Raw genomic sequence first — 22549 nt, 5'->3', positions numbered from 1 at the left:
TGCACACTGTGTCTAGGACACTCGTTCTAGGTACTCTCTCCAACATAAAGGGAATTTTCATTGGACAGTGCCTCATGGGTAAACATTTGAAAAGTGTCCATTTCAGGCTCTGAAAAAATTATTAAAGGAAGTGAAAGATTATGATCAAAGTGAAATTTCAGATCTTCTGAAAAAAAGAAAAATATGAACAATGGCCTGGGGATGGCAAAGCGTGTAGTGAAAGTGCATAATCTAACAGGAAAAATAATTTAAAAGGCTGTTTTCTATGGTCTCCTCCCACAAGCACTCACTGCGAAACCAAGTAACTGGTGCGGCTGCAGAGTGTGCCGAGAAGTCGCTGCACAACAAAGCAAGTCAGAATAGGCGTTCTTAAGGGTGCATTCAAGGGGTTACAAAAATAATGAAGAACCATGTTAAAGAATTTATAATCTGGTAGGTTGCTAATGGACCGTTTAACAGGGGGAAGCAGTAATCTTTTGCATATGTCCCCCCCGTGTTGACAGGTTTGTTTGAGGAAGTGTCATACATCTATATCACTTCATATTGACATGCAAAAAAACAACAGGCAGATGTGTTTACTTTCCTCTACCTGCCAGCAGCGCAGAATTAACAATATGGTAGCTCTGCCTTAAAGGCCTCCCACTAACTGGAAGACCTGGCGTTCTGTGAGCAGATATTCGACCGAGGCTCACAAATGCTATTCATTCCATCATTCCCTAGCCTATATCTGTACACTCTTCTACTGACCTTCCTATATCGAATGCAAAACACCCTCAGTCCACCCCCACACTAGCGCAAAGTGAGAAATTTCTCTACAAGGTAGGATTTAAAAAAAATAGCTTTATGGTCAGAACAGTTTGCAGGGGTGTGGAATTCTAACTCCCAGGACATATTGTTTGGGGTCAAGGACAGCAAGTTTTCATGTTTATTTAGTCCTTGACACAAGTAGGCCCAACCCCCTGCTAACAAACACTTTAGCTGCTAGTTTACAGTACATCATTATGGATCAGGGAAGGACATCGTCTACAGTTCAGGTAATATTTGTTACCATATGATAATACGGTTTTAACTTTTATTTATGGTTAATTAATACAAAGCCTTTCTTATTAGGGTGAGCGATCGAAGGAAATGTTGTAAGCTCGGACTGCAATACTGACAACGGTTCCAGTGCATACGTGCATTTCCAAAGTTTAACTTTCTGAGGATAGATACAATGCTCACAGAATGCTCTCTAATTGGATACAAATATCTGCAGAAGCTTGAAAGTAAGATTGATGATCTTATGTTTTCAAAATAAGATGTTCACCAAACAATGCAATCAGGAAAGAAAAAAGTTTGGCTAAACTACTATGAAATTTTAAGTAATATTTATTGAAATGTGATGCATGCTAGTATTTCAAAAGAAAATTCCTCTCTGCCTTGGTGCCCATTCGGTGGAAACAGGCTTGGGTGTCCCCCCCATCCTTAAGAAACCTGCATTGGATCAGGCTAAGCCCAAAAATTTCAGGCCCATATCTCTTCTTCCTTGGGTGGCGAAAGTGGTGGAGTCACATGTCAACACCATATTAACCAACTTTTTGCATTCCAATAACATTCTGGACGAGACACAAAACGGCTTCCGCTCCAGACATAGTACCGAAACTGCACTCCTGGCCATGACTGAGCATCTGTGGACCATTCTTGATGCAGGTCAGACGGCAGCACTGATCCTGTTGGATCTCAGTGCCGCCTTTGACACAGTCTCACATGGCATTTTGATACAACGTCTGGAGGAGGAAGGTATTACGGGTATGGCTCTGGAATGGTTCCGATCTTTTCTGTCTGGAGATCCTTCCGGGTCACTGCTCCACCATTTTTATCTCAGGCTCACTCTATTGAACAGGGGGTACCTCAGGGCTCTGCCCTGAGCCCTACTCTGTTCAATCTATATGTTCAGCCATTAGCTGCGGTCGCCAAGCAGTGGGATCTTTCCATCGCCTCATATGCGGATGACATGCAGCTGGTGGTGGCTCTGACAGAAGGGTCCACTATGCATGCCTCTAGATTTAGAGATGGTTTGACGGCAGTGTCCGAATGGATGACTTCTAACTACTTACAGCTAAATATAAGCAAAACTGAGGTTCTGATAGCTGGTAAGAACGCTAGCCTGTGGGGTGAACATTGGTGGTCGAGGGCGTTAGGTAAGACCCCTGAGCCTAAGGTGGAGGTTAAGAACTTGGGTGTGTGGATGGACTCCTCCCTCCGTTTTCGGTCTCACACAAAGAAAGTTTCTAATACATGTTTTGGTTTATTACGGGGCTCAAACCTCTTTTAAAGTTTTTTGAGCCCGCAACTTGTCAGCTGATTGTCCAGTCAATGATGTTATCTCGACTAGACTACGCTAGCTCCCTATTTTTGGGGGCCAATCAAGCTGAGATTGCCCGATTAACCATACTCAAAACATGGCGGCCCAAATTCTGCTAGGGCTTCCTCAGTGCTGCTCTATCCCGGAGACTATTCGGAAACTCCACTGGTTGCCTATGGCGGAGCGCATTAAGTTTAAAACCTTGTGTCTTTCATTTAAGATACTAAAACTTGCTTCGCCTAGCCTGCTTTGCAACATGTTCACTCCGTATGTTCCATCCCGAGCGCTGCGTTCTTCTGGGAAGCATCTAGTTATTGTCCCCCGCGTAAAGCGTTGTAGAGCAGGGGAAACTCTCTACCACTTGAGATCCGTGGCGTGGAGGGCCTGCTGGATTTCAGGAGAGCGATTAAAACCTATCTTTTTCCATCACAATAGTTCTGTCGTTGGCTCGTGTCTGAATCCCCTGCTGTGGTTATCGGGATAGGTCTGTGTGAGTGAAAGCGCCAGGACGCCCCTTTGCTGGGGCAGCTGAGTGCTATACAAGCTCATTTAACATAACATAACATGGAAAATCAGTGCAACCAGTTTCAACAAGTTAATGGTAAACATGAAAATAAACAAGCATTTGCAAAACCAAATATGTCAGATATTAGTGGTCAGCCTTCTGGCTTTGCCAATGCGTGTCTTGTTTTGATGTTTTTGTAAAATTTTGTGGGAGCTGCCAGGTCCTCACCATTATAACAAACATTGGCTAAAAGCAATAACCTTTTTTGGACTCATAAAGCACACATTGCCACAGTAGTCTTCGACACTGGAAAAAACTACTGTGTGCTGATATGCTTCTTGTGAAACAGCGGAAGCCAGTCGATGGATAGAGAGGGAGAGAGAGACAGAGACAGAATTTTAATAACATGCATTTGCAATGAAAGAAGTCTTGCATTTACGAGAGTTTGAGCTATTGGCAATGCAATAGCTTAAACTCTCGCTAATGCAAGACCTATTGCATTGTAAATTACCAGTGTCCACGCGGCGTTTTCACATTCATGGAGGCCATGCCCCTTTCTTTAGGCAAGCCGCGTCTAAAGAAAGGGGCATGGCCGACATTAAAGTGAAACCGCAGCATGGGGCGGTTTGACAAATAAAAGTGTTTGTCAAGTTGACAAACTGATTTTTTTTTTGTAAAAGCGCTCCATCTCGGATTTTCACTTTCATAGCGGCCGTGCACCTTCGTTTTGATGCGGCTTGTCTAAAGAAAGGGGCACAGCCTCCATTAAAGTGAAAGAGCCGCTTATGCGCTAGTGAGTTGGCCTAACGGCTTGGGCGGTCAACCTCAAATCTAGGGAACCAGGTTCGAGTCTCAACAAGGATGCGCAACATCCTGTGATTCTGGACAAATCACGTAATCTCCCTGTGCCTAACAAAAAAAAAAAATATATATGCATGTGTCCTTAAGTAATGCAACTGGTGCTTGTGTAAAGCGCTCCGATACCGGATACCTACGGGTCAAGTTTGCGCTATATAAAACTCCATAAAACAAAGTAACAAAAAGAAATTGAGTAAGCGCAGCCGCTGTAGTTAAAGCGGACCGCTATTGTTAAATAAAAGCGGGCGGCGTGCTGCGAGTCAGTGGGCAGCATAGGGGAAATCATTTAACAAAATAATACTCACAGCCAAGATATAGCACACCGTGCAACAAGACAAGCAAAAGGTCCAGTCCTTATGGGAGGTAAGAAATGCAGACGAGGCGGTACCAAGGAGGGACTAACTAACAGGCCTAATAATGACTCGAAAGCCAGCGTTTACGAACGACAATGACACAAGCCAATTCAAAAATATGGGCGGAGAGTGGGCGGGGCTTCAAAGCCATACTCCAATACTGTATGCCTTGCAGCAGTGCAGGCGCTGACCGGGCTCGACCTAGGTTTGGTTAACGCCAGACCTAGGGCCTCAATTCTTAAAGTCACTACTGCACCCATGGTCTATGTTCCTTGTATTAGTGCAGATTTACAGCTTTCATGAATTCACAAAAATGTACAGACGTAGGGCAGGAAATTGTACTTCTAGAAAATACTGCTTTTTAGCACGAGCAAAACTTGAAGGTGTAGATTTGCTCAGGCAAAAATCTGTTGAGCATTAACAAATTCACTTTCCCTCCAACCACTTTTTTTTCCCAACCCTGGAAGAAGTTTTACTTATGCCATTGTCAGGCAGGAGTAAATTTCCAACTTTTCTCAGTATGGGTAAAGATTACAGAAAACCTGCGAAAACCCCTAAAACATGCAATTTAGTAGGTTTGCACAGACTCAAAAGGACACTCCATCCCCAGTAGGTACATCTATGGAAAGGTGGCAAAATAAGGAAATTGCTAGAATTCAAAGCCTACCATAGTACGATCACGGACATAATCAGAAAGGCTAATATCAGAGCTTTTATATAATGAGATTGCGCAAGAATGTGTCACTGCACTGCGTAGCACCAGAGGGAGAGGTGGATTTCTTTACAGCACAAGTTGATTCATGAAGCAACCTGTCGGACGAGTAGATATTCCATTAAATTCAACACCCCTGAGAACACCTGGTATCGAAATGGCTTTAAAAAAGCGTCTCTTTCCAATAGGCTTGGCACTTAAAGCAGAAGTCGCCATTACACCACACGAGGGGTATGCCATGCCTTCCCCATCACGTGGCAGTAGGCAAGTCTACGTTCAGACGACTGCAACAAGTAGCTGCTGATAAAGACATGAGCACAGAATCAGCACCAAGTCACCTCCGGATGCCAAAGTAGATCAGAAAGCAGTTTTTTTCAATAACAACAAAAAGCCCTTACTGACTGGCCGGAACAGGGATGTCGCCTCCCTTAGAAAAAAGCTGTGCAGATCACCAGGGAAACAGGTTGCCTGGATACCGAGGAATATTCTGCTTTCCAAGGTTTTCAAGTTAAATCAGTATTACAGGAGATGAAAGACAGGGGGAAAAAAAGCACCAAGAAATGCAACAGGCTGGTAAACATCTGGCTGGTGACGCTGTCTCTATGGGATTTTGCAATCTGTTTGCTGAAACAGAATGGCGACTGCTTCCCACAGTGTTATCCCTAGGAGGGGGGCACAGACCGGATGCTAGCGTTTTGAATCATCCCTCCACGATAACTGATACCTATGAAAACGCCAACACATCTCATACTCACCATTAGAAAAACAAACTAATATTTACAGAAAGTAGTTAGTGACGTTCAAAATGTAATCGTACAACTACAGAGGATTGTGCAAGGTGCAATCAGCAGAATGTTACACTGTTTGCTAAAATGAAAGAGTGAAGAGAACTGGAAGCTAAATGGTGTCTTGGCCCACTGCTTATAGTGGCTCTTATTATAAAGAGGAACCAAGGGGACACTGGTGGGACGAGAAACGAGGGAAGCCCATCGCTACATGCATACTGAAAACCATAATTTAATAAAGCTGATAACCACCCGCGGTAGGTTTTAGACTTGTCAATTCAGCAATTCTCAATTCAGGCAATGTCAACAGTGTCTCTCTCCTCTCAAGAGTTATGTGAAAAATACTGTTACTACTTTTTAGAAAAAAGAAAATAAGACTATTTCACTATCATTAAGAGCCAATAATTACACAACCTGTTTCAATCCATTCTGCAAGCCTACACCGCATTCCTCCCCCTTGTAGGTGCTTTTAAACCAACAGATTCAATGTAACTACCTGTACAAGCCTGTTTGCTTAAACAACATTCATCCAGCTTTGCCCCCATTACTCCACATCTCATCAATTTATCCATAAAGCAACCCTGTGTACTCACTGTTCTTAAAGAAGGCTCACCCTATAAAGAAACCTACACTTTGTTATGGATTTGACACGTTTTCACCCACATAAAACGCCACACCTATCTAGTAAAAATCCTGGAAATGGTTTTTGTTACCCAACTACAATCTTTTATGGCTATCAACAATATACTTTCCCCTATGCGACCAGAATGTCACCCATTGCATGGGAAAGAGTCCGTTATTTTCAGCTTTTGTGACAAATCTTCTTTCGATGGATGATGGGGCAGCATCCACGTTCTCCATGCTGGACCAATCTACAGCTTTCGACACAGTAGACCATTGCATTCTTTTACACGCTTAGCCACGGAGTTGTGGGATGTACCGCATATCATTAAATAGTTTCGCTCCTTTTTGAAGGATCCTTCAAACCAGGTGAAGTTTGAGCCTTTCTTTTCTCATCTTCTGACCCGGAGTCAAGGAGTTTCACAGGATCCTGCCTTTTTAACATGTATCTGAGACCACTTGTGTAACTAGGTTACAACAGTAATATTTATATTCAATCACATACGAAGACACTCAGATTTATTTAAGATCTTCCAAAGCTTCCATATTCTGCTCCAATTTGAGCACTCCGAAGGGAGATATTTAAAGCTGAACAACTTGCAACTACTGCCAATCGAACAAAGCTAAAACATAATAGGTAGTAGTAAGGGTAGATCGTTGTTGTTTAACCAACAAATTACGGAAACCTCTGGCAAAAAACAAAAAACCCAGCTGATTAAGTTAAAAACTTGGATTTTCTTCATCGCACACGCTTCCTTCAAACTTAAATTCGAACCCGTTTTTAAAATATGTTTTTATCACCCGTATACTATCCTGACTTTATATGCCTTCAAAGGCAGATCTTGAGTGATGGGAGTCCATTATTGCCGGCTTAACTACTGCAATGCATTGACACAAGACATCCTATGTATTAGCAAAGGCCAGAGAGCCCAGAATAGCTCGTTAGTATCAATTTACTGCGTGAGAAGACAAAAGAATATGTCTCAGAGGCCTCGTGTTCTCTTTGCTGAATTGGGTGCAGGCAAAAAGTGCTTTCAAGATCTTATGCCTTGTGTCCCATCCTCCACAACTCGGGTGACATTTGACTGTGTATCCCAGAAAGCAATTAACTTGTGACACATGCAGGCCATTCTGTTTCCATTCAACCTCCTTTATAATGGCAATGGAATGCCCTACAACTTCCAATCTTCTCACCCTCAGGAAAAAAAGATAAAAGATAATTAGTTTGGTTAGCACTATGAGACCCTTTTTGAGTGGTGGGTGTTATGTAAATGTTGTAACTCACTGACTGTGGAAGGGAGTAATTGATTGAAAAAGTGGGTGGAGTCTTCACCTTGAACAAAACAGAGGGAAAGATTAAGAGACTAAAGGTGCAGAGATCTCTTTTGCATCCGGAAGAGAATGTGAATTGAATATATTGATGGTGCCTTATCTATATTTTTGGAAAAGATCAACCAAAGTGAAGATGCTTAGATTCATGGGCTTAAAAGAAGATCAAGAACATAGGCTAACCCATACCTTCCCAGAAAGGTCAGCAGTTTCCTTGTTAGAAGAGGCCACAATCCTTCAGGTTGTTTTTAATGATGACATCAGTGACCGCGTCAAACACGAACTGGATATTCTTGGTGTCGGTGGCACAGGTGAAATGTGTGTAGATGTCTTTTGTCTCTTTTCGCTTGTTTAAATCTTCAAACTTACTCTGGATGTAGCTGGCTGCCTCATCATACTTGTTTGCACCTGTGAAGGAAGGGAGGTGGGTCAGAGAACATTGGCTTCGCATTAATAGAACCATTTTACAGAGGCCATGGATTGTTAACTATAGAATGTAATTTAAATTTACTAGACTGATCACTTTGCATACATAAAGCTCAATTTTGCCACCTTCTCGTATACAGATTTCTCCCCATGCAGGTCCAATGCTCTCTTACACTCTTTAATTTAGTGCTCACTTTACAAGTACACTATACTTTGCTTTTATGTTCAAGCGAAAAACAGTTTACCATAATTTATAGACAAATTGGCCATGCGTTTTTATCAGGACAGAGCTGTTTCTCTCTTCCATATGTTGAATCGACAAATACGAGGCTCCTCCCATTATCACTGTCCAATCTGGAAATCGTAATTACCCCGCTACACATAATTTAGAGTTCAACGCTTCTCCCCCTTCCTATCTAAAGTTCAGTTCCTAACATCATTCTTTAACCAGAGAGAGATACTCGCTCATTTCTTTGCACAACATTTTAAAACATTTCTCACATCAGAGCACTCAACTCTCCTTCCACTCAGATAATCTACCTGCAGTACATTTGATCATACCCTCCTTCCAACACAGCAGTGCTGGGACAGAATGCCACTTTCTGATATTTTACGCGCTTTTACCATCTTTTCTGCAAATGAGGACCCTGTATGCTAGCACGGCATGCATTCAATGATGCTGCTTCCTATCAGCATCCTTCATCTTTTTAGCATGTTCAGTTGAATTCTCCTGGTTTACCTACCTTAGCGACACCTTTTAATTCGCAACTGCGTAAGAACTTCAATTTCTTGCAACAATACAAAAGATGCATCAAGTCTAGTGGAATTTAGAAGTTGTCCTACACCTTCACAGTGACCTGGCTTTCTTTCAATAATCCTAATAGCCTCCGACAGGAGGTCGAGCATACTAGCAATCAGAAATGTGGTCATCTTTACTAACGCAAACTGCGGATCACTATCCCACACAAAATGTTCAGGAAAACCACCACCATATGTTCGATGACATCCCTTACTTTCACTTCGCTGACAAACTCAGGCTACTTAAAAGAAGAAGCATTGGCAAAGCTAACAGGTTTCAACTATGCAAAATCTTTTGGCTTTGTCAATGTTTTTCTACATGTTGGGCAGCAGCGCGAGCTGCTGTGCAACACGGCTTAAAGTATTTTTTTAAAGTGCAATAAGGCGGCCAGCGTTGACCGCATCACATCACTTTTTTCTTTTTAACCATGCCTGCACTGCTGTGCAACATGTAAAATAACAGTGGCGTGTTTTTTGTTTTTTTTGGGGTGGGGGCAACACATAGGAGAGCAGGAGGGCGAGTAAAAAACAATGGAGTACAGGGGTTGAGGGGAAATACAGGCGGGAAGAAGGAGAGTTACCTTTGGACATGGACTCAATAAGAGTGAGTATCCAAATAAAAGAAAAAAAAAGAGTACCTGCATGAGTCTGCGGCCAGTGGAAAGCAACTGGACAAAGGAAGCTGTACCTCGTCTAAGCTCCACGGCATAGACATAAACAGAGAAGCCCCAGAGAAAGCTGAGGCGAGGAAGAAGTGCTGACCAATAGTAAAGAAACGTGGGAGCCAACAAATAGTACGTAGAAGTAATGGGCGGGCTCTAAGCCCATAAAGAATCGTTTTTTAAAAAAAATTGCTTTTGCAGAGACAGCAAGTACGACATAGGCGAAACCTAAAAACCGCAACCATGAAAAACACACCTAAAAGCACCACTGAGCATAAAATATTACACTATGGACCCATCGCTCCTAGAAAGCAAGCTCAACTCTTCAACTCCTCGTATCCTTGCATCTGGATGGTGGCAACGGTCTGCTCCAAGACCTCTCAGACTCTACTTTTTCTCTTGTCTCCTCCTTAAGGGCATCCTAAATGCTGCAGTTTACCTGACAAATATGACCACATCACCATCACACTGATGGACGTCCACTGGCTTGCCCACACCATCATCAAAACAAATACTGGCAAAGCAATAGGTTTCGCCTATGTAAGATCTATTGACTTTCTCAATATCCTTTTTTAAATCTTGCTCAGCAGAGCGAGCTGCTGTGCTACTTGGCCTAAAGAAAAGAAAAAAGAAATATGACTTCTTCAGACTGCGTCATAGCCCTTTTATTTAAAACGTTAGGCTATGCACGTACAAACAAGTTATAATTGGTATTTTCCCTATACTTAATATGCTGTTTATATTCTTGAACAAAGGCCCATTGCAGTTACCAGCATGGGAAAGTGTAGCTAGCTGGAACACTGAGCATAGAGAGGCTGTGGCGTTACGGCCAGAGCTGGTGCTTTTGGAGCTGGGGAACAAGGGCAGAGTTGGCACTGGCTCAACTTACTGTGATTCTGGGCAAATCACTTAATCTCATGTGCCTGTAGAAATGAGTGTATCCTTGTGAAATGTAGCTGGCGCTCACTTAAACCTCTCCAAGTAAGTCCTTCCAGACGACTTTGCGCTATATAAAACAAACTATGATGGAGATAGGAGGGAGACACCTAGTGACAGGGTGGGGAAGAGGCATGCAGGTGGTGTGAGGGACAGGCCAGCAACAAACTGGGAAGGGGCATGCAGCGATGGAAGCGATGTGGTGCTAGGGATGGGCAAGCCACAAACAAAATGCGGGCTCTTGAATGCAAAACTAAAGTATGATCCAAGTGCGTGGCCACTGGAAGCAGTACTTGGTCCAAGCTCCACAGCAAGGACGTAGACGTGATGACAAACAGGAAGTTGGAGGCAGGAGGAGCCGCAGACTAACATGATGAAAGGATACAAGAGTGGCGTGGGAAATAAACCAAAGGTAAGTAATGGGCCGGCTATAACTCCCTTAGAGATTTTTTTGTTTTGTTCCAAGAAATTTCACAAGCACGGCAAAAGCAAAACCTAAACAGCTACACACTATAAGAATCCATCTTAACTGGCACCGCTACCTACCTGGATAACAGCTCTCCGCCTTCAGGAGAACTGGCAACATCAGACTGGAGATGAAGGGTGGAAAAGAAAAAAACAAGGCAACAGGCACCCAGGATCTGGAACTGCATCCTTATACCCCAAAGTCCACCTAAGCACTCCTTCAATTACCAAAGAACTGAAGATACACCCCTTAGAACACTAGATACCAAAACTGTGACAGCCCACTTTTGCTACCAGAACCCAGCTACAACTCAATTATTTGCTGACTGTATCTTTGTATTTGACAGTGTATAGTATTCCACTGCCTTTCAGCTAGGCTTGCACTGCAAGAATACCATATGTGTTCAAATTTAAATCACCTGATAAAATGTACAATGAGTACAATGGCCTCTACCACCTATTTAAGGCATAAATAATTACATACTTTAAATAGAACCTTCTCTACAGTGAATAATATCTCTTTTAATAATAAAACACATGAAGGCAAGTGCTCTATAGAACCACACAGAATGCATGCCTTTAAAACTAGAGGATTCAAACCTACCTGTATACTCTGGAAAACAGATGGTCAGTGAACTGTGGGTGATCTTCTCCTCAAAAAGATCTTTCTTGTTGAGGAAGAGTATGATGGATGTGTCCGTAAACCACTTATTATTGCAGATGCTGTCGAAGAGTTTCATGCTTTCATGCATGCGATTCTAGAGAAAAAAAAGAACGGAGCTTTAGTCTATTCGTATGAGTGAAACCTTGGAATATTGCACCAAAATGTTTCATCTGGAGAAGATAGAGGGGGAATATGTCAACTCATAAAAACAAGGTAATATTTACCGGAAAAAATAAAATAAACTTGAAAACAAAAACCACCAATAGATTCTCCAAATAAGATTACTTTAAGTTTTTGTTTTGCAAATAAGTGTGAGCTGATTGACAGAACTGTATAATTTTCAGCAGCCATTTCCTATGCAAATTCTTTTGACCGGGGAATAAAAGCAAAGCTTATTCATATAGGAAAAAGAAGAGAATTGAAAATAGCATCTGACAAGCGCTGTCAGGACAACCGACTACGCCTATGTTTCTATGTACTTTATTTTTTTTAATTAATACAGTATACTGGATATTTGCATACATATATTAACACCCTGTCAAAACAGCAGAGTGTTTACAGTTGATATATCCTCTTTCGTATAAACTTCGTGATCAAGTAAGCACTGTTAAATGGGAGGAAAACAGTTTGCGGCATACAAAGTACTAATTCACGAGACAATCTGAAAGTTTTTATTCACCATAGAGCTGTCATATGAGCCTGTTTTGTATACTAGAAATTCACACTTCTTATCTATATTTCAGTTCCGTATGATTTCTGCCTAATGCCTTAAGGAAACAATACTTCCACAATCAGCAGAGGAGTTTTGTATAATAATGTCTTAACTTTTGTCCATATTATTGCTATACTGCCTGAGGAAGGACCAGTATGACAACCATTTGTTTTTAGGTTTGGCCTAGAGAAAGTTTTAGCTGCCTCACCACCCACATGTTTTCAGAAAAATGAATACTTAATATACATACATTCAGTGGTGTGGAACTTTTAGATATTGACAACCAGGACATATTCTTTGAGGTATAGGAAACAAGTCTTCGTTTCCACTTTATCCAAGTAGTCTCCACCCCTATAGTACAAGTCCAGCTTGCAAGTTTACAGTGTCGCATATTTAAGAACAAGGAATAATCCGCTGTTATAGCAAGACAAACACCCAGGCATAAAATAAGTTACAAGTAGTATATATGGGTCATTAATGCAAAGGTTTTACTCTTCAGTCAAATGCCATTAAGCAATACAGTTTGCTATAAGTATATATTGTTTAGACAAAAGTTTTGAAACAAAAAACGTACACATTTTCAAAATCTGACAATTGTTGAGCCTGAAACCGGTCCTAGGATGCTTGTTTCCAGTTCAGGGAGGACCTGGCCTGGCAGTTCGGGCTGGACTGTTATCACTGGGCGCAGAGTCAAGACTGATTTGCATATGGCTGGGTCCAAACTGGAATGGCATGGTGAGCAAAAGAATTATGGATTTAGGGCCAGATCTCTGTACTGGGGTGAATGTATGACATTGTTTTGCATTCTGTCCATCAATTGTTCTTTTTGCATTTGTCACCAGAGTGGGACGGGTATGCCCAGACGTAGGTCCCGTGCTCTCCATGCCAGTGGAGTCAAGCTATCCTGGCCGATGAGAAACCGGTCCTAGGATGCTTGTTTGCAGTCAAGGGAGGAACTGGCCTGGCAGTTCGGGCTGGACTGTTACCACTGGGCGCAGGGTCAAGACTGATTTGCATATGGCTGGGTCCAAACTGGAATGGCATGGTGAGCAAAAGAATTATGGATTTAGGCCCAGATCTCTGTACTGGGGTGAATGTATGACATTGTTTTGCATTCTGTCCATCAATTGTTCTTTTTACATTTGTCACCCGAGTGGGACGGGTATGCCCAGATGTGGGTCCTGTGCTCTCCATGCCACTGGAGTCAAGCTATCCTGGCTGATGAGAAACCAGTCCTAGGATGCTTGTTTCCAGTCAAGGGAAGAACTGGCCTGGCAGTTCGGGCTGCACTGTTCCCATTGGGCGCAGGGTCAAGACTGATTTGCATATAGCTGGGTCCAAACTGGACTGGCATGGTGCGCAAAAAAACGATGGATTTAGGCCCAGATCTCTGTACTGGGGTGAATGTATGACATTGTTCTTCATTCTGTCCATCAATTGTTCTTTTTGCATTTGTCACCCCGAATGGGATGGGTATGGCCAGACGTTGGTCCTGTACTTTCCATGCCACTGGAATCAAGCTATTCTGGCTAATGAGGGCTGAAAGCCAGAAACCGGTTCTAGGATGCTTGTTTCCAGTCCAGAGAGGACCTGGCCTGGCAGTTCGGGCTGCACTGTTCCAATTGGGCGGAGGGTCAAGACTGATTTGCATATGGCTGGGTCCAAACTGGAATGGCATGGTGAGTAAACCAAAGATGGATTTAGGCCCAGATCTCTGTATTGGGGTGAATGTATGACATTGTTCTGCATTCTGTCCATCAATTGTTCTTTTTGCAATTGTTGAGTATTGCCAATTTCACCAGAACGCTGCAAATACCTAAAGTGCTTATGGAGATAAAATAGTTATGTCCCATTTCTTTTCTTCAAATAGAAACTCCTTTTTCTATGCCCCACCTGGAGAAAGGACTTGCTCTGGCCCTTGCACACAATAAAATCCATTTATATGGCAGAAAAGGTTGTATGAAGTCTGCAAAGTAGAAGCACTGTAAAGGCTGAACGTGCCCTTAACTGCCCACTTCCTACCCCTTGGCGTGGGATTTAGTCCACACTTAACATTAGATTGTGGTGGGGCAATATTATGTGCAAGTAAATTAATTCCAGATCGGTAGGTCACCTTTTTCTTAAAGCTTAGCAGTCATAATGGCTAGCTTTTTGTCCTGGTAAATATACAAACTTTACGATTTGGGACTTGTTTTTTGTCTTTCTGCTTCAAGCTACATTTTCACCACTGTGTTGAGATTTAAGGAGTGCACCCTGTGAAATCCCCAAGCCCCCAATTATATCAATGCTTCTGAGCTATGGCAACAGACCACAGACTGTTGTCTTCAGCTCTCTTTGCTCTCACAGTAGGATTGTATTCCAGCAGTCTCTGTTCTACACCATCTCCTAGGTTTCCCAGGCGGCAGTTTGTGTAGATGATGTTGTATAACATTGCATGAGCTAGACAATCTTTTAAATTCTCCTTGATCTTTGGTCTCACAGTAGGATAACTTCCCTTCAACGAGTAAGCCTTACGGAGGATCCTTAACCTTCCCAAGCTGCACTTTGTGTGGACTTTGCAGATTTAAGAGGGCTGTCCATACACTCTTCTTCGCCTCCATCCCTGTCTTTGCTTCCAGGCTCGGATTGCTCCACTATGAGGAGTTAATATTGTGTATGCTTTGTGAGAATCCCAAATTTAATTTGTGTTGATGTTGCGGAGTTCTGACAACACAACTTTTGAGTTCTGTGGTTTTCATAGCTCATTAATTACCTTTCTTTTCACACAGCTGTGGGGTCCAGAGTTTCACAGACAATGATCCTTATCAACTGAACTGTAACAACTTATAGTTGTGCAATGACCCTTATCAGTTCAGTTTCAGTTTCAAATGCTTTATTCGGTATATAAAATATAACCATATAGCATAAAGAAAAATACATATAATACATCATAAAAGGATTACATTATCATATAGGATCCAGAACGTATACAAGATGTTCACAAATTTGGATCGGTAAGTCAATTTATAAAGGAAAAAATTGAGATATTTCACCCAAAAGTGCATTACAGGCAATTAATATGTTGTTACATGATTTCCTTTAAATAAAGTGATAAAGTGCGAAGTCCCAAAGCTTGTCAGGGAAAATTGGAGTGACACGTATAACGTTCATGAATATAGTTCCTAAATTTAAAAACATGTTAAAATTCATAATCTATAACGATTTCATCTAATTAGTGTAGTCGATTGGTTTGGAAGAATAGCACCAATACATCGATAGTAAACAGAATATTACTAAAATTATAGTATCATGATAATGTGAATCATAAAATAATGGATTTCCTACTGGAAACGCATTTTAAAATATAAGAAGCTACATGGAAGCATACCTCTGTGCTACTCAAGTCAAACATTAACTATAAGGCATCTTTGGTTCTTATATTACATTTTAACCTCATCGCTGCTATTGCTATTTTCCTCCTGTGCTGGGCCCCAATGATAATGGGTGTGGTCGTGACGGAACCATTCCGTCATCAGCACAGCTCAACCGTGTCTGATGACGGAATGGTTCCGTCACCAGCATCGAAGGGGTTAAGAATATAGGCTTTAGGTACAGTTTCCTATAAGGAATATAAAATTTGCAAAAAAGCATAAAGTGACAACAGCTCTGTTTGGATGTCCCATCACATGGGCAGGGCAAAGTGCTACTCCTTTTGATTTGAGGGAAAGACACTAAATGATGCACAGTGCCCAGTCTCAACCGAGTCAAAACAAAACGGTGAGAACTTCTGGTGACAGTTGACAAATATTTTTGGAAACCTTCTTTGGTGTTATGTTCGTTATAGAAGGCATATGTGAGTTGGAATACATATCTAGAGGACCTAACCTTCTTGGCATTTTCCAGGAACAGATCTTTAAAACCCTTTTTTGTCACCTGGACACCCATTTCTGGATTCAAAAAGGGATCGTGGTTAAAGAATGTCTTAAACCAGAACTGAATGTGCCTAAACCATATAGTTGTCTAGGTTTAAACAGTCCTTGATAACTATTTGGGTGAATTCTGTTTCTGCCTTAGACCAGATAGATCGCCATTGGGATAGGGGGCGTAGTGCTGCCAGATCTCCAACGTAAGCTAGACCTACTTCCCTGTGTAAGATCTCTATGGAAGCGGATGCCGGGGTACACAATATACGGTTTAGGAAGAGGTTTTCCTGGTGTTGAAGCAGCTTACAGCTACTTATATTGTGTCCCCAATCAATTGTGCAAACTGTAGGGTGCAATGAGCATTATCAACTGAACTGTAGAAACTTGGTCCCTGGCTTTTTTCTCCCCTTGCTGTAGTTTGTATATTATGGGGTCCCCATAGACGTCATTCTCTCACAGACCACTAGACTACTAATCTCTAGCTCGGTCTTTTTGTGTGCTGTATGAGGTCCACTGTAACACTTTGCAGTGTCGCAGCTGATCCTTGAATCTCAATATCCAGCCACAACTTTATTCTCTTAGCTTAACTTCCATGAAACGAGATTCAAGGTCTATGCTGGCTGAGATCCCTGGCGCTCCAACGCATAGCTGTTGCTTCATATTGACGAGAGACTACTCTCTATGTAGTCTCCAGCTCTGTCTCGCTCTCATGCAGCGATTACTGTGATGCGCTTAATGCTGTATGCACAGTGACATCCCCGGACTCCCATTGAATGGCGGATGCTGGGTTCACACAGATGACATCAGTCCCTGTTTAATCTCTACTTCTGTCTTTACTCTCATGTTTTGTTGATTCCCTTGTGAAGAGCAGAGTAATGCAGTAACCCTCAGGACTCACCTTTTGTAAATTTTGTTGGGCTTTGCAAGCTGACCGTTTACCTTGTTTAATCTTCAGCTCGGTCTTGGGTCTCACACTACTAGAAATTACTTCTAGGTGTGTTTCATATTATATGCTTGGCAAGGTCTGCCAGCAACATTGTGTGTGGATGCTGCTAAGCTATGGAAGCGGGGGTGCTCCTGTCTTCGCTTTCTAAGACTACCTACCTCTTAGGCCTCTAATCCTTGATGTGAGGGGTCGTCTTCTAGGGTGCTCAAACCATGCCATAATTTGAATGGGTACTATGAAAGCTCTGGCATAATGACACTGCAATCATCATGTCTCATCTCAATCCTTTGCACCAAATGGGACAAGTACATTTTATTACACAACAGGTAGATTTTTAATACATCTTGCCCCTTGAACAAGTAGATATTTTATCAAATTATATGCCCTATATATATTCATGCACAGAGGGGATGTTGGCCAGTCTTCCTAACCCAATGGCATGTTCCAAGTGTCATTAACATTTTGTTCCTGCCCACAACAACATAGGTCCTTGGGTCTGTCCCCAAACCCTTTGGCTGTCTTGCACTGAGTGATGGCACACTGCCCGATCACATGTTCACAGCCAGCAGATTCCCTAAGCAGTGCCACTGGATGTATTTTAGAGCAAGGCAGGCAAACACAAACATGTGATGAGGGCCAAAGAAAAAAAGAACACCAGGTGGCAATGAACCATAATGAAAAATATGGGTCAGCAAAGAGGCAGAAGGAGGACTTAATTAAAGAAGAGAGATCTCTACAATCTCATGAAGGATGTCCAGCTGCCGTACTGTGTATGTGTCTCACTAAAGCTAGAGCCATGTTGTTCAAGTGCGCAATCAGCTGGCGGACTTAGTAGGCGCAGAGAGTTTGATACACAGGACCTGCACTACCAACGACTCCAACACCAGTTTATTAGGAAGCCATTGCTTTAGGAGTAACATGATGTTGGGAGGTCATTTGAAGTCATCTCATGACTCGAGATAAAATGGAGAACAAAATGAAAGAGAAACATATCAACTCTAAAAATATTAGTCCAATGCTGAAGTTCAGCTGGGATATGGTTGCTGAATTATTGGGGGTGCAGCCAGTTCCGAGGTAAGAGTTTAGTAATAGTAAGGGCTGGGGTTGTGCTGAAGGGAACTTGGAATAATCTGCTCTCCAAAAGTTTCCTTACTCGGAAAACAGCCATTTGAATATTTGATGTAACGAAAGTTGTTACTTAGTAATGTATTAATATTCGAGCAATCTCGCCTAAAGATTTTGGTAAGTGCATTTCCTCAAGGATTGATACAGTGTTTCCCCCAATTCAGAACTCAAATGTATGGGCTATATGTTTAAACAACTTGCTGAGCAATTAAAAGAGGACATTGGATTGAAGATTTACTAAACAAGGTGCAACCTTCCCATGCATGACTAACTGCATACATTAGAACATGCCTATAACCCTAACGGTGTCTTTGGCCATAGAATGGAAACTGATACTCCATTAAGGCCTATTACGCTTAATGTGCACCAAATAGCTAAACAATGCATTGCACCAAGCATCACTTAGCTCTCCAACATAATGAAAAGAAATGTCTAAATATGAATGAACTTGCACAATTCTGGATTAGGACCAGCCAATTGTGGAGCTATGTAGTCAGACGAAGAGGGATGTTCAGGCCAAGTGGTGTCATGGGTCTTGGCAGGGCAGTCTAATATTAGTAAGCCAGCTATGTAACATCTTTTATCCTTGGCTTCACTTTGGCACTGGAATTACTATTTTCTCATGTCTCTCTGAGTTTGGCACTCTTTCAGTGTCCTTTGTTTTGCATAGAATAAACACTCATGAAGTTCCTATATTTTGTTCATCAAAACGTCAAGTTAATCCTAAAGCGAACCTGTGGAGAATTAACATGCTCATTATATTTACCCATATAGTACCTTGATGTAAAAGGAGGATGCCTCTTGTTCAAGAGGGAATCTGGCAGACGGTGCTGTCAAACTATTTTATGAAATATGCCTTTAAGCATTTTCAGTTTTTAAAAAACAAATCTGACTTTACCTGCAACTTTTATACCCCTCCTGCCACACCGCTCGTCCAGCAGTCCAGCCGCTACTTCCTCCCTCATTTACAAATCAGTATATTTAACACCTTGGTTCTAGTAATGATCCACAGCTTGAGTCCATCTACTCATCCTGAAGCACACCATAATGTATCCACTTCTCTCTTGTTGTCCATCACCTTGCTTGACCAAATTGATTTAATTAGATGTTAACTCCAGGACGCATCTCTTCTAGTGGCAATCAATATTTCTCTCCGCCCCTTACACTCATCATCCTTTGGGTTTCTATGAAATCAATGATAAATATACCAGTAGTTTCTCTAAACCGTGTGGCTCTACGCTTTCTCTGCTATCGCAGTGTGTTCGGAGTGTCATCACTGAGTTGCTGGAGGCCAGCTCTACCGTGGCACATTACAGAAAGTACCACAAACTTCACTTCAAAAAGAAAGTATTGTTTTTTGGGAATTTTACAGATGAAATGAAAAGCCTTCAGAAAGCACAAGAATATTGGTTGTTAATATATTCCTTTGGACCACTTACCTTTAGTTTTTATGCCAGGGAATTAGATACACCAAAAGGCCACCAAGGAAGGTCATTGTCTTTTACTCATGCTTTCATACTCAAAAACTATCAAACTTCCAACTTTCACATTTTCCAAAGGGCAACTTACTTTTCCTGGGCTTTTTTCTCTACCATCCATCAAGTCATTAGAAAGGAAAAGGACAGCTATCAGAAAGGGAGCATATTTCCACTGGGGGAAGAACTTGTTCATGCTGCTAGCCCACAACTCATACTTCTAAGAGATCTGCAAAGCTGCAGGAGCGGGGATCTTGTGCCTGCTTCTTACCATCTCTTCATCTTCTGCAAGCACCAGGTCGTAGGCGCTGAGAGCGACACAGAAGATGATGGCGGTGACGCCCTCGAAGCAATGGATCCACTTCTTCCTCTCAGACCGTTGTCCGCCTACGTCAAACATCCTGTGAAACAAAGAGACAAGGTTATACACTAGAAATTTAACGCGAGAAATAGTTGTAGACACAATCTACATTCCTATATGCAGCATTGATGGGGCTCATGACAATGAACTAGCGCGGAAATTTATTTTTTCAAATGTATTATTGTCATATCTAGTTCTCAAAGTTTTGCTTTGAAGGAAGTTTTTTTTAATGGAAAAGTAACCTCCCTTCAGACAGGAGGTTAAATTGAAAGTTACACTTGCAAGTATTTTCAGAAACTTGAAAGGTACAGATGAAGATAATTATTGAGTTAAAGATATTGTTTTGATTACTCATCACTGTAAATGTCACGGATACGGCAGATTTTTGCTTTCTCACCTACCTGGGTGTGGGAGTAACAGATGTGCCCTTTTTAATGAAATGTGATTTGCACAGTTTGCAAGGGAGATATCACTTTCTGGACGATGATCCACATAGTCGTCGTGACACGGGTTTTCTCTTAGCGATACCAGGAATTGAAAGGAGAAGGAGAGACCCAGAACACCAGATATTATTCAAACGAGGGACTGAGGACTGGGAAAAGAACACTGGCACTGAAATATCTCCATTCTGGATGTGATTTTCTTAGTGACTGACTGAATGAATATTGAACTGGCCTATACTCGGAACACACTTTTCACTCACTCAGGGGAGACAAAATAAGCATGCCACAAACCAGTCTAGTGAACCAAATGGTCAACAGGGGAATATTTTCCCCTATTAGATGGCTCTGGTTTCTCTTACATTGGAGAAACCCTTTTCTGGGTTGTCCTCACCCACATTTTGTGGCATGCTTCATCGTAGGATTCTTATGGCATCAGAGACCCATTCTGCTAGAATGTACTCAACCATAAAAGCGACCCCATGATAAAATGTACTGGGAATGGAAGAAAATAAAAATGTCTTCATGACGCCCGAAAGTATTCTATTAGGGTACCTTTAATACGATTAAAAAGGAAATTGAGATGTAATAGGATTTTAATTATCCTCATTTATAATGTCAACATGTTTAAGCAACACTTCAAAGCCTCTCCGGGTCAATGGCTTTCATCAGGACACCTTTGGAGGGTGTACCAGCAAACTGTCCCTCTCACTCCTCTAATACACTTCAGTGGTATATGCCTCAAAATCCAGACGATGCATGGAAACCAGATTTTCCTTTCACACCTTTCAGATTTTCTTAAGGAGTAAAATACAGTCCAGATGTAATATTCGCTTGTCAGTTCCACCTTGTTGTATGAGGTTTCACAGGTCTACTGTGCAAACATTTATGCAATGTACTCAACCTTCCATTACCTAGAACACAAAGTTAGTATAGGTGCGTGAAAGGCTAGGGATTCAAGCTGTGTATGGAAAGGACTATATTTGATACTAACGGAATGTTAACATACTAGTTAGTGGACTATTTAGGCACATCACCATTTCTCACTGCTTAGCAATGTTTGATTGGCGTAAAACGTGTTTTTTTTTAACTTCACCCCTGCCTTTGTGCACTGAACATATCAGAACTAAGGGCCCGAATCACAGAATGAACTTAAGACTCAATCCTAAATTTACTACTATTTTGGTATTTACAGAATGCACTTACTACTTTTGGCATTCATAGAATTAACTTACTACTTTTGGTATTCACAGAAGTTAGGATTTTGTCTTAAGACAGACTTAAGACAGAATCCTAACTTAAGTCTGTCTTAAGACAAACTTAAGACAAAATCCTAACTTCTGTGAATACCAAAAGTAGTAAGTTCATTCTGTGAATGCCGAAGGTAGTAAGTGCATTCTGTGAATACCAAAATAGTAGTAAGTTTAGGATTGAATCTTAAGTTCATTCTGTGAATCGGGCCCTAAGTCTCTGACTAAACTCACACCACATTAATGCTTCAACCTTGCACTGAGAGAGAAGGTGCAGAGCCCTCAAACAAGCGGACACACATTTTAGTAATATTTTTTGTCAATAAGCATACTTTTCCCCATTACGAACCTCAAAAATGCATATCTAAGAGAATACAAATAAATGGAAATTGTAAATATGACGAATACAATACAATAACTAGATGTTGGGAGCGGTCAGTGAGGAAAAAGGGGAGAAAGAAGATGGAAAGCAGACCATGCAGAAATATTGGGGGAGGTGGGCGTAAGGACCCTTGCGCATACTCCCAAGTGGACCCGCATACTCCCAAGCGGAACAGTTGTTTACGTTAGAGACATTTAGACATTAGATAAAATAAAGTATGTGCCTAATTTTCCTCAAACTCAAATGCTTTTTGCATTTAAGTGTTAGTACAATGGCAAGAACAAAGTTTGTTTCTCTAGGCAGAGCCCAGAACTGTTGATATAAAAACACAGAGGAACAATGAAGCCATAGTTAACACAAAACAAAACAATGAAGGAACAGGAAGGTCGTTGATGTTACAAATTTCTGTCTATAGTAAAGTGGATAAAAAAATGTTAAAAAAAGACAAGAAATTGGCAATATGAATACAAATGTGGATGTTCATCGGGAGAGAGCTTG

At 41.6% G+C, this 22549-nt stretch overlaps 1 protein-coding gene across 1 annotated transcript in view; it reads right to left on the bottom strand.

The window, feature by feature from the left end:
- Nucleotides 1-22549, bottom strand: part of LOC147663491 (guanine nucleotide-binding protein G(i) subunit alpha-2-like) — an 87169-nt gene that overhangs the window by 5595 nt on the left and 59025 nt on the right. The window contains exons 2-4 of the mRNA XM_086950411.1: nt 19890-20019; nt 11399-11552; nt 7697-7915 (exon numbers count right to left, since the gene is read on the bottom strand). Coding sequence (XP_086806537.1) covers nt 7725-7915; nt 11399-11552; nt 19890-20019 — 475 coding nt within the window. The 3' untranslated portion in view covers nt 7697-7724. The remainder of the gene's footprint in view (nt 1-7696; nt 7916-11398; nt 11553-19889; nt 20020-22549) is intronic.

This window comes from Lissotriton vulgaris, unplaced genomic scaffold (genome assembly GCF_964263255.1).
Source record: "Lissotriton vulgaris unplaced genomic scaffold, aLisVul1.2 SCAFFOLD_3435, whole genome shotgun sequence".
Classification (NCBI taxonomy): Eukaryota; Metazoa; Chordata; class Amphibia; order Caudata; family Salamandridae; genus Lissotriton; species Lissotriton vulgaris.
The sequence above is the reverse complement of the archived record's forward strand: the minus strand, read 5'-3'. Positions and strand labels throughout refer to the sequence as shown.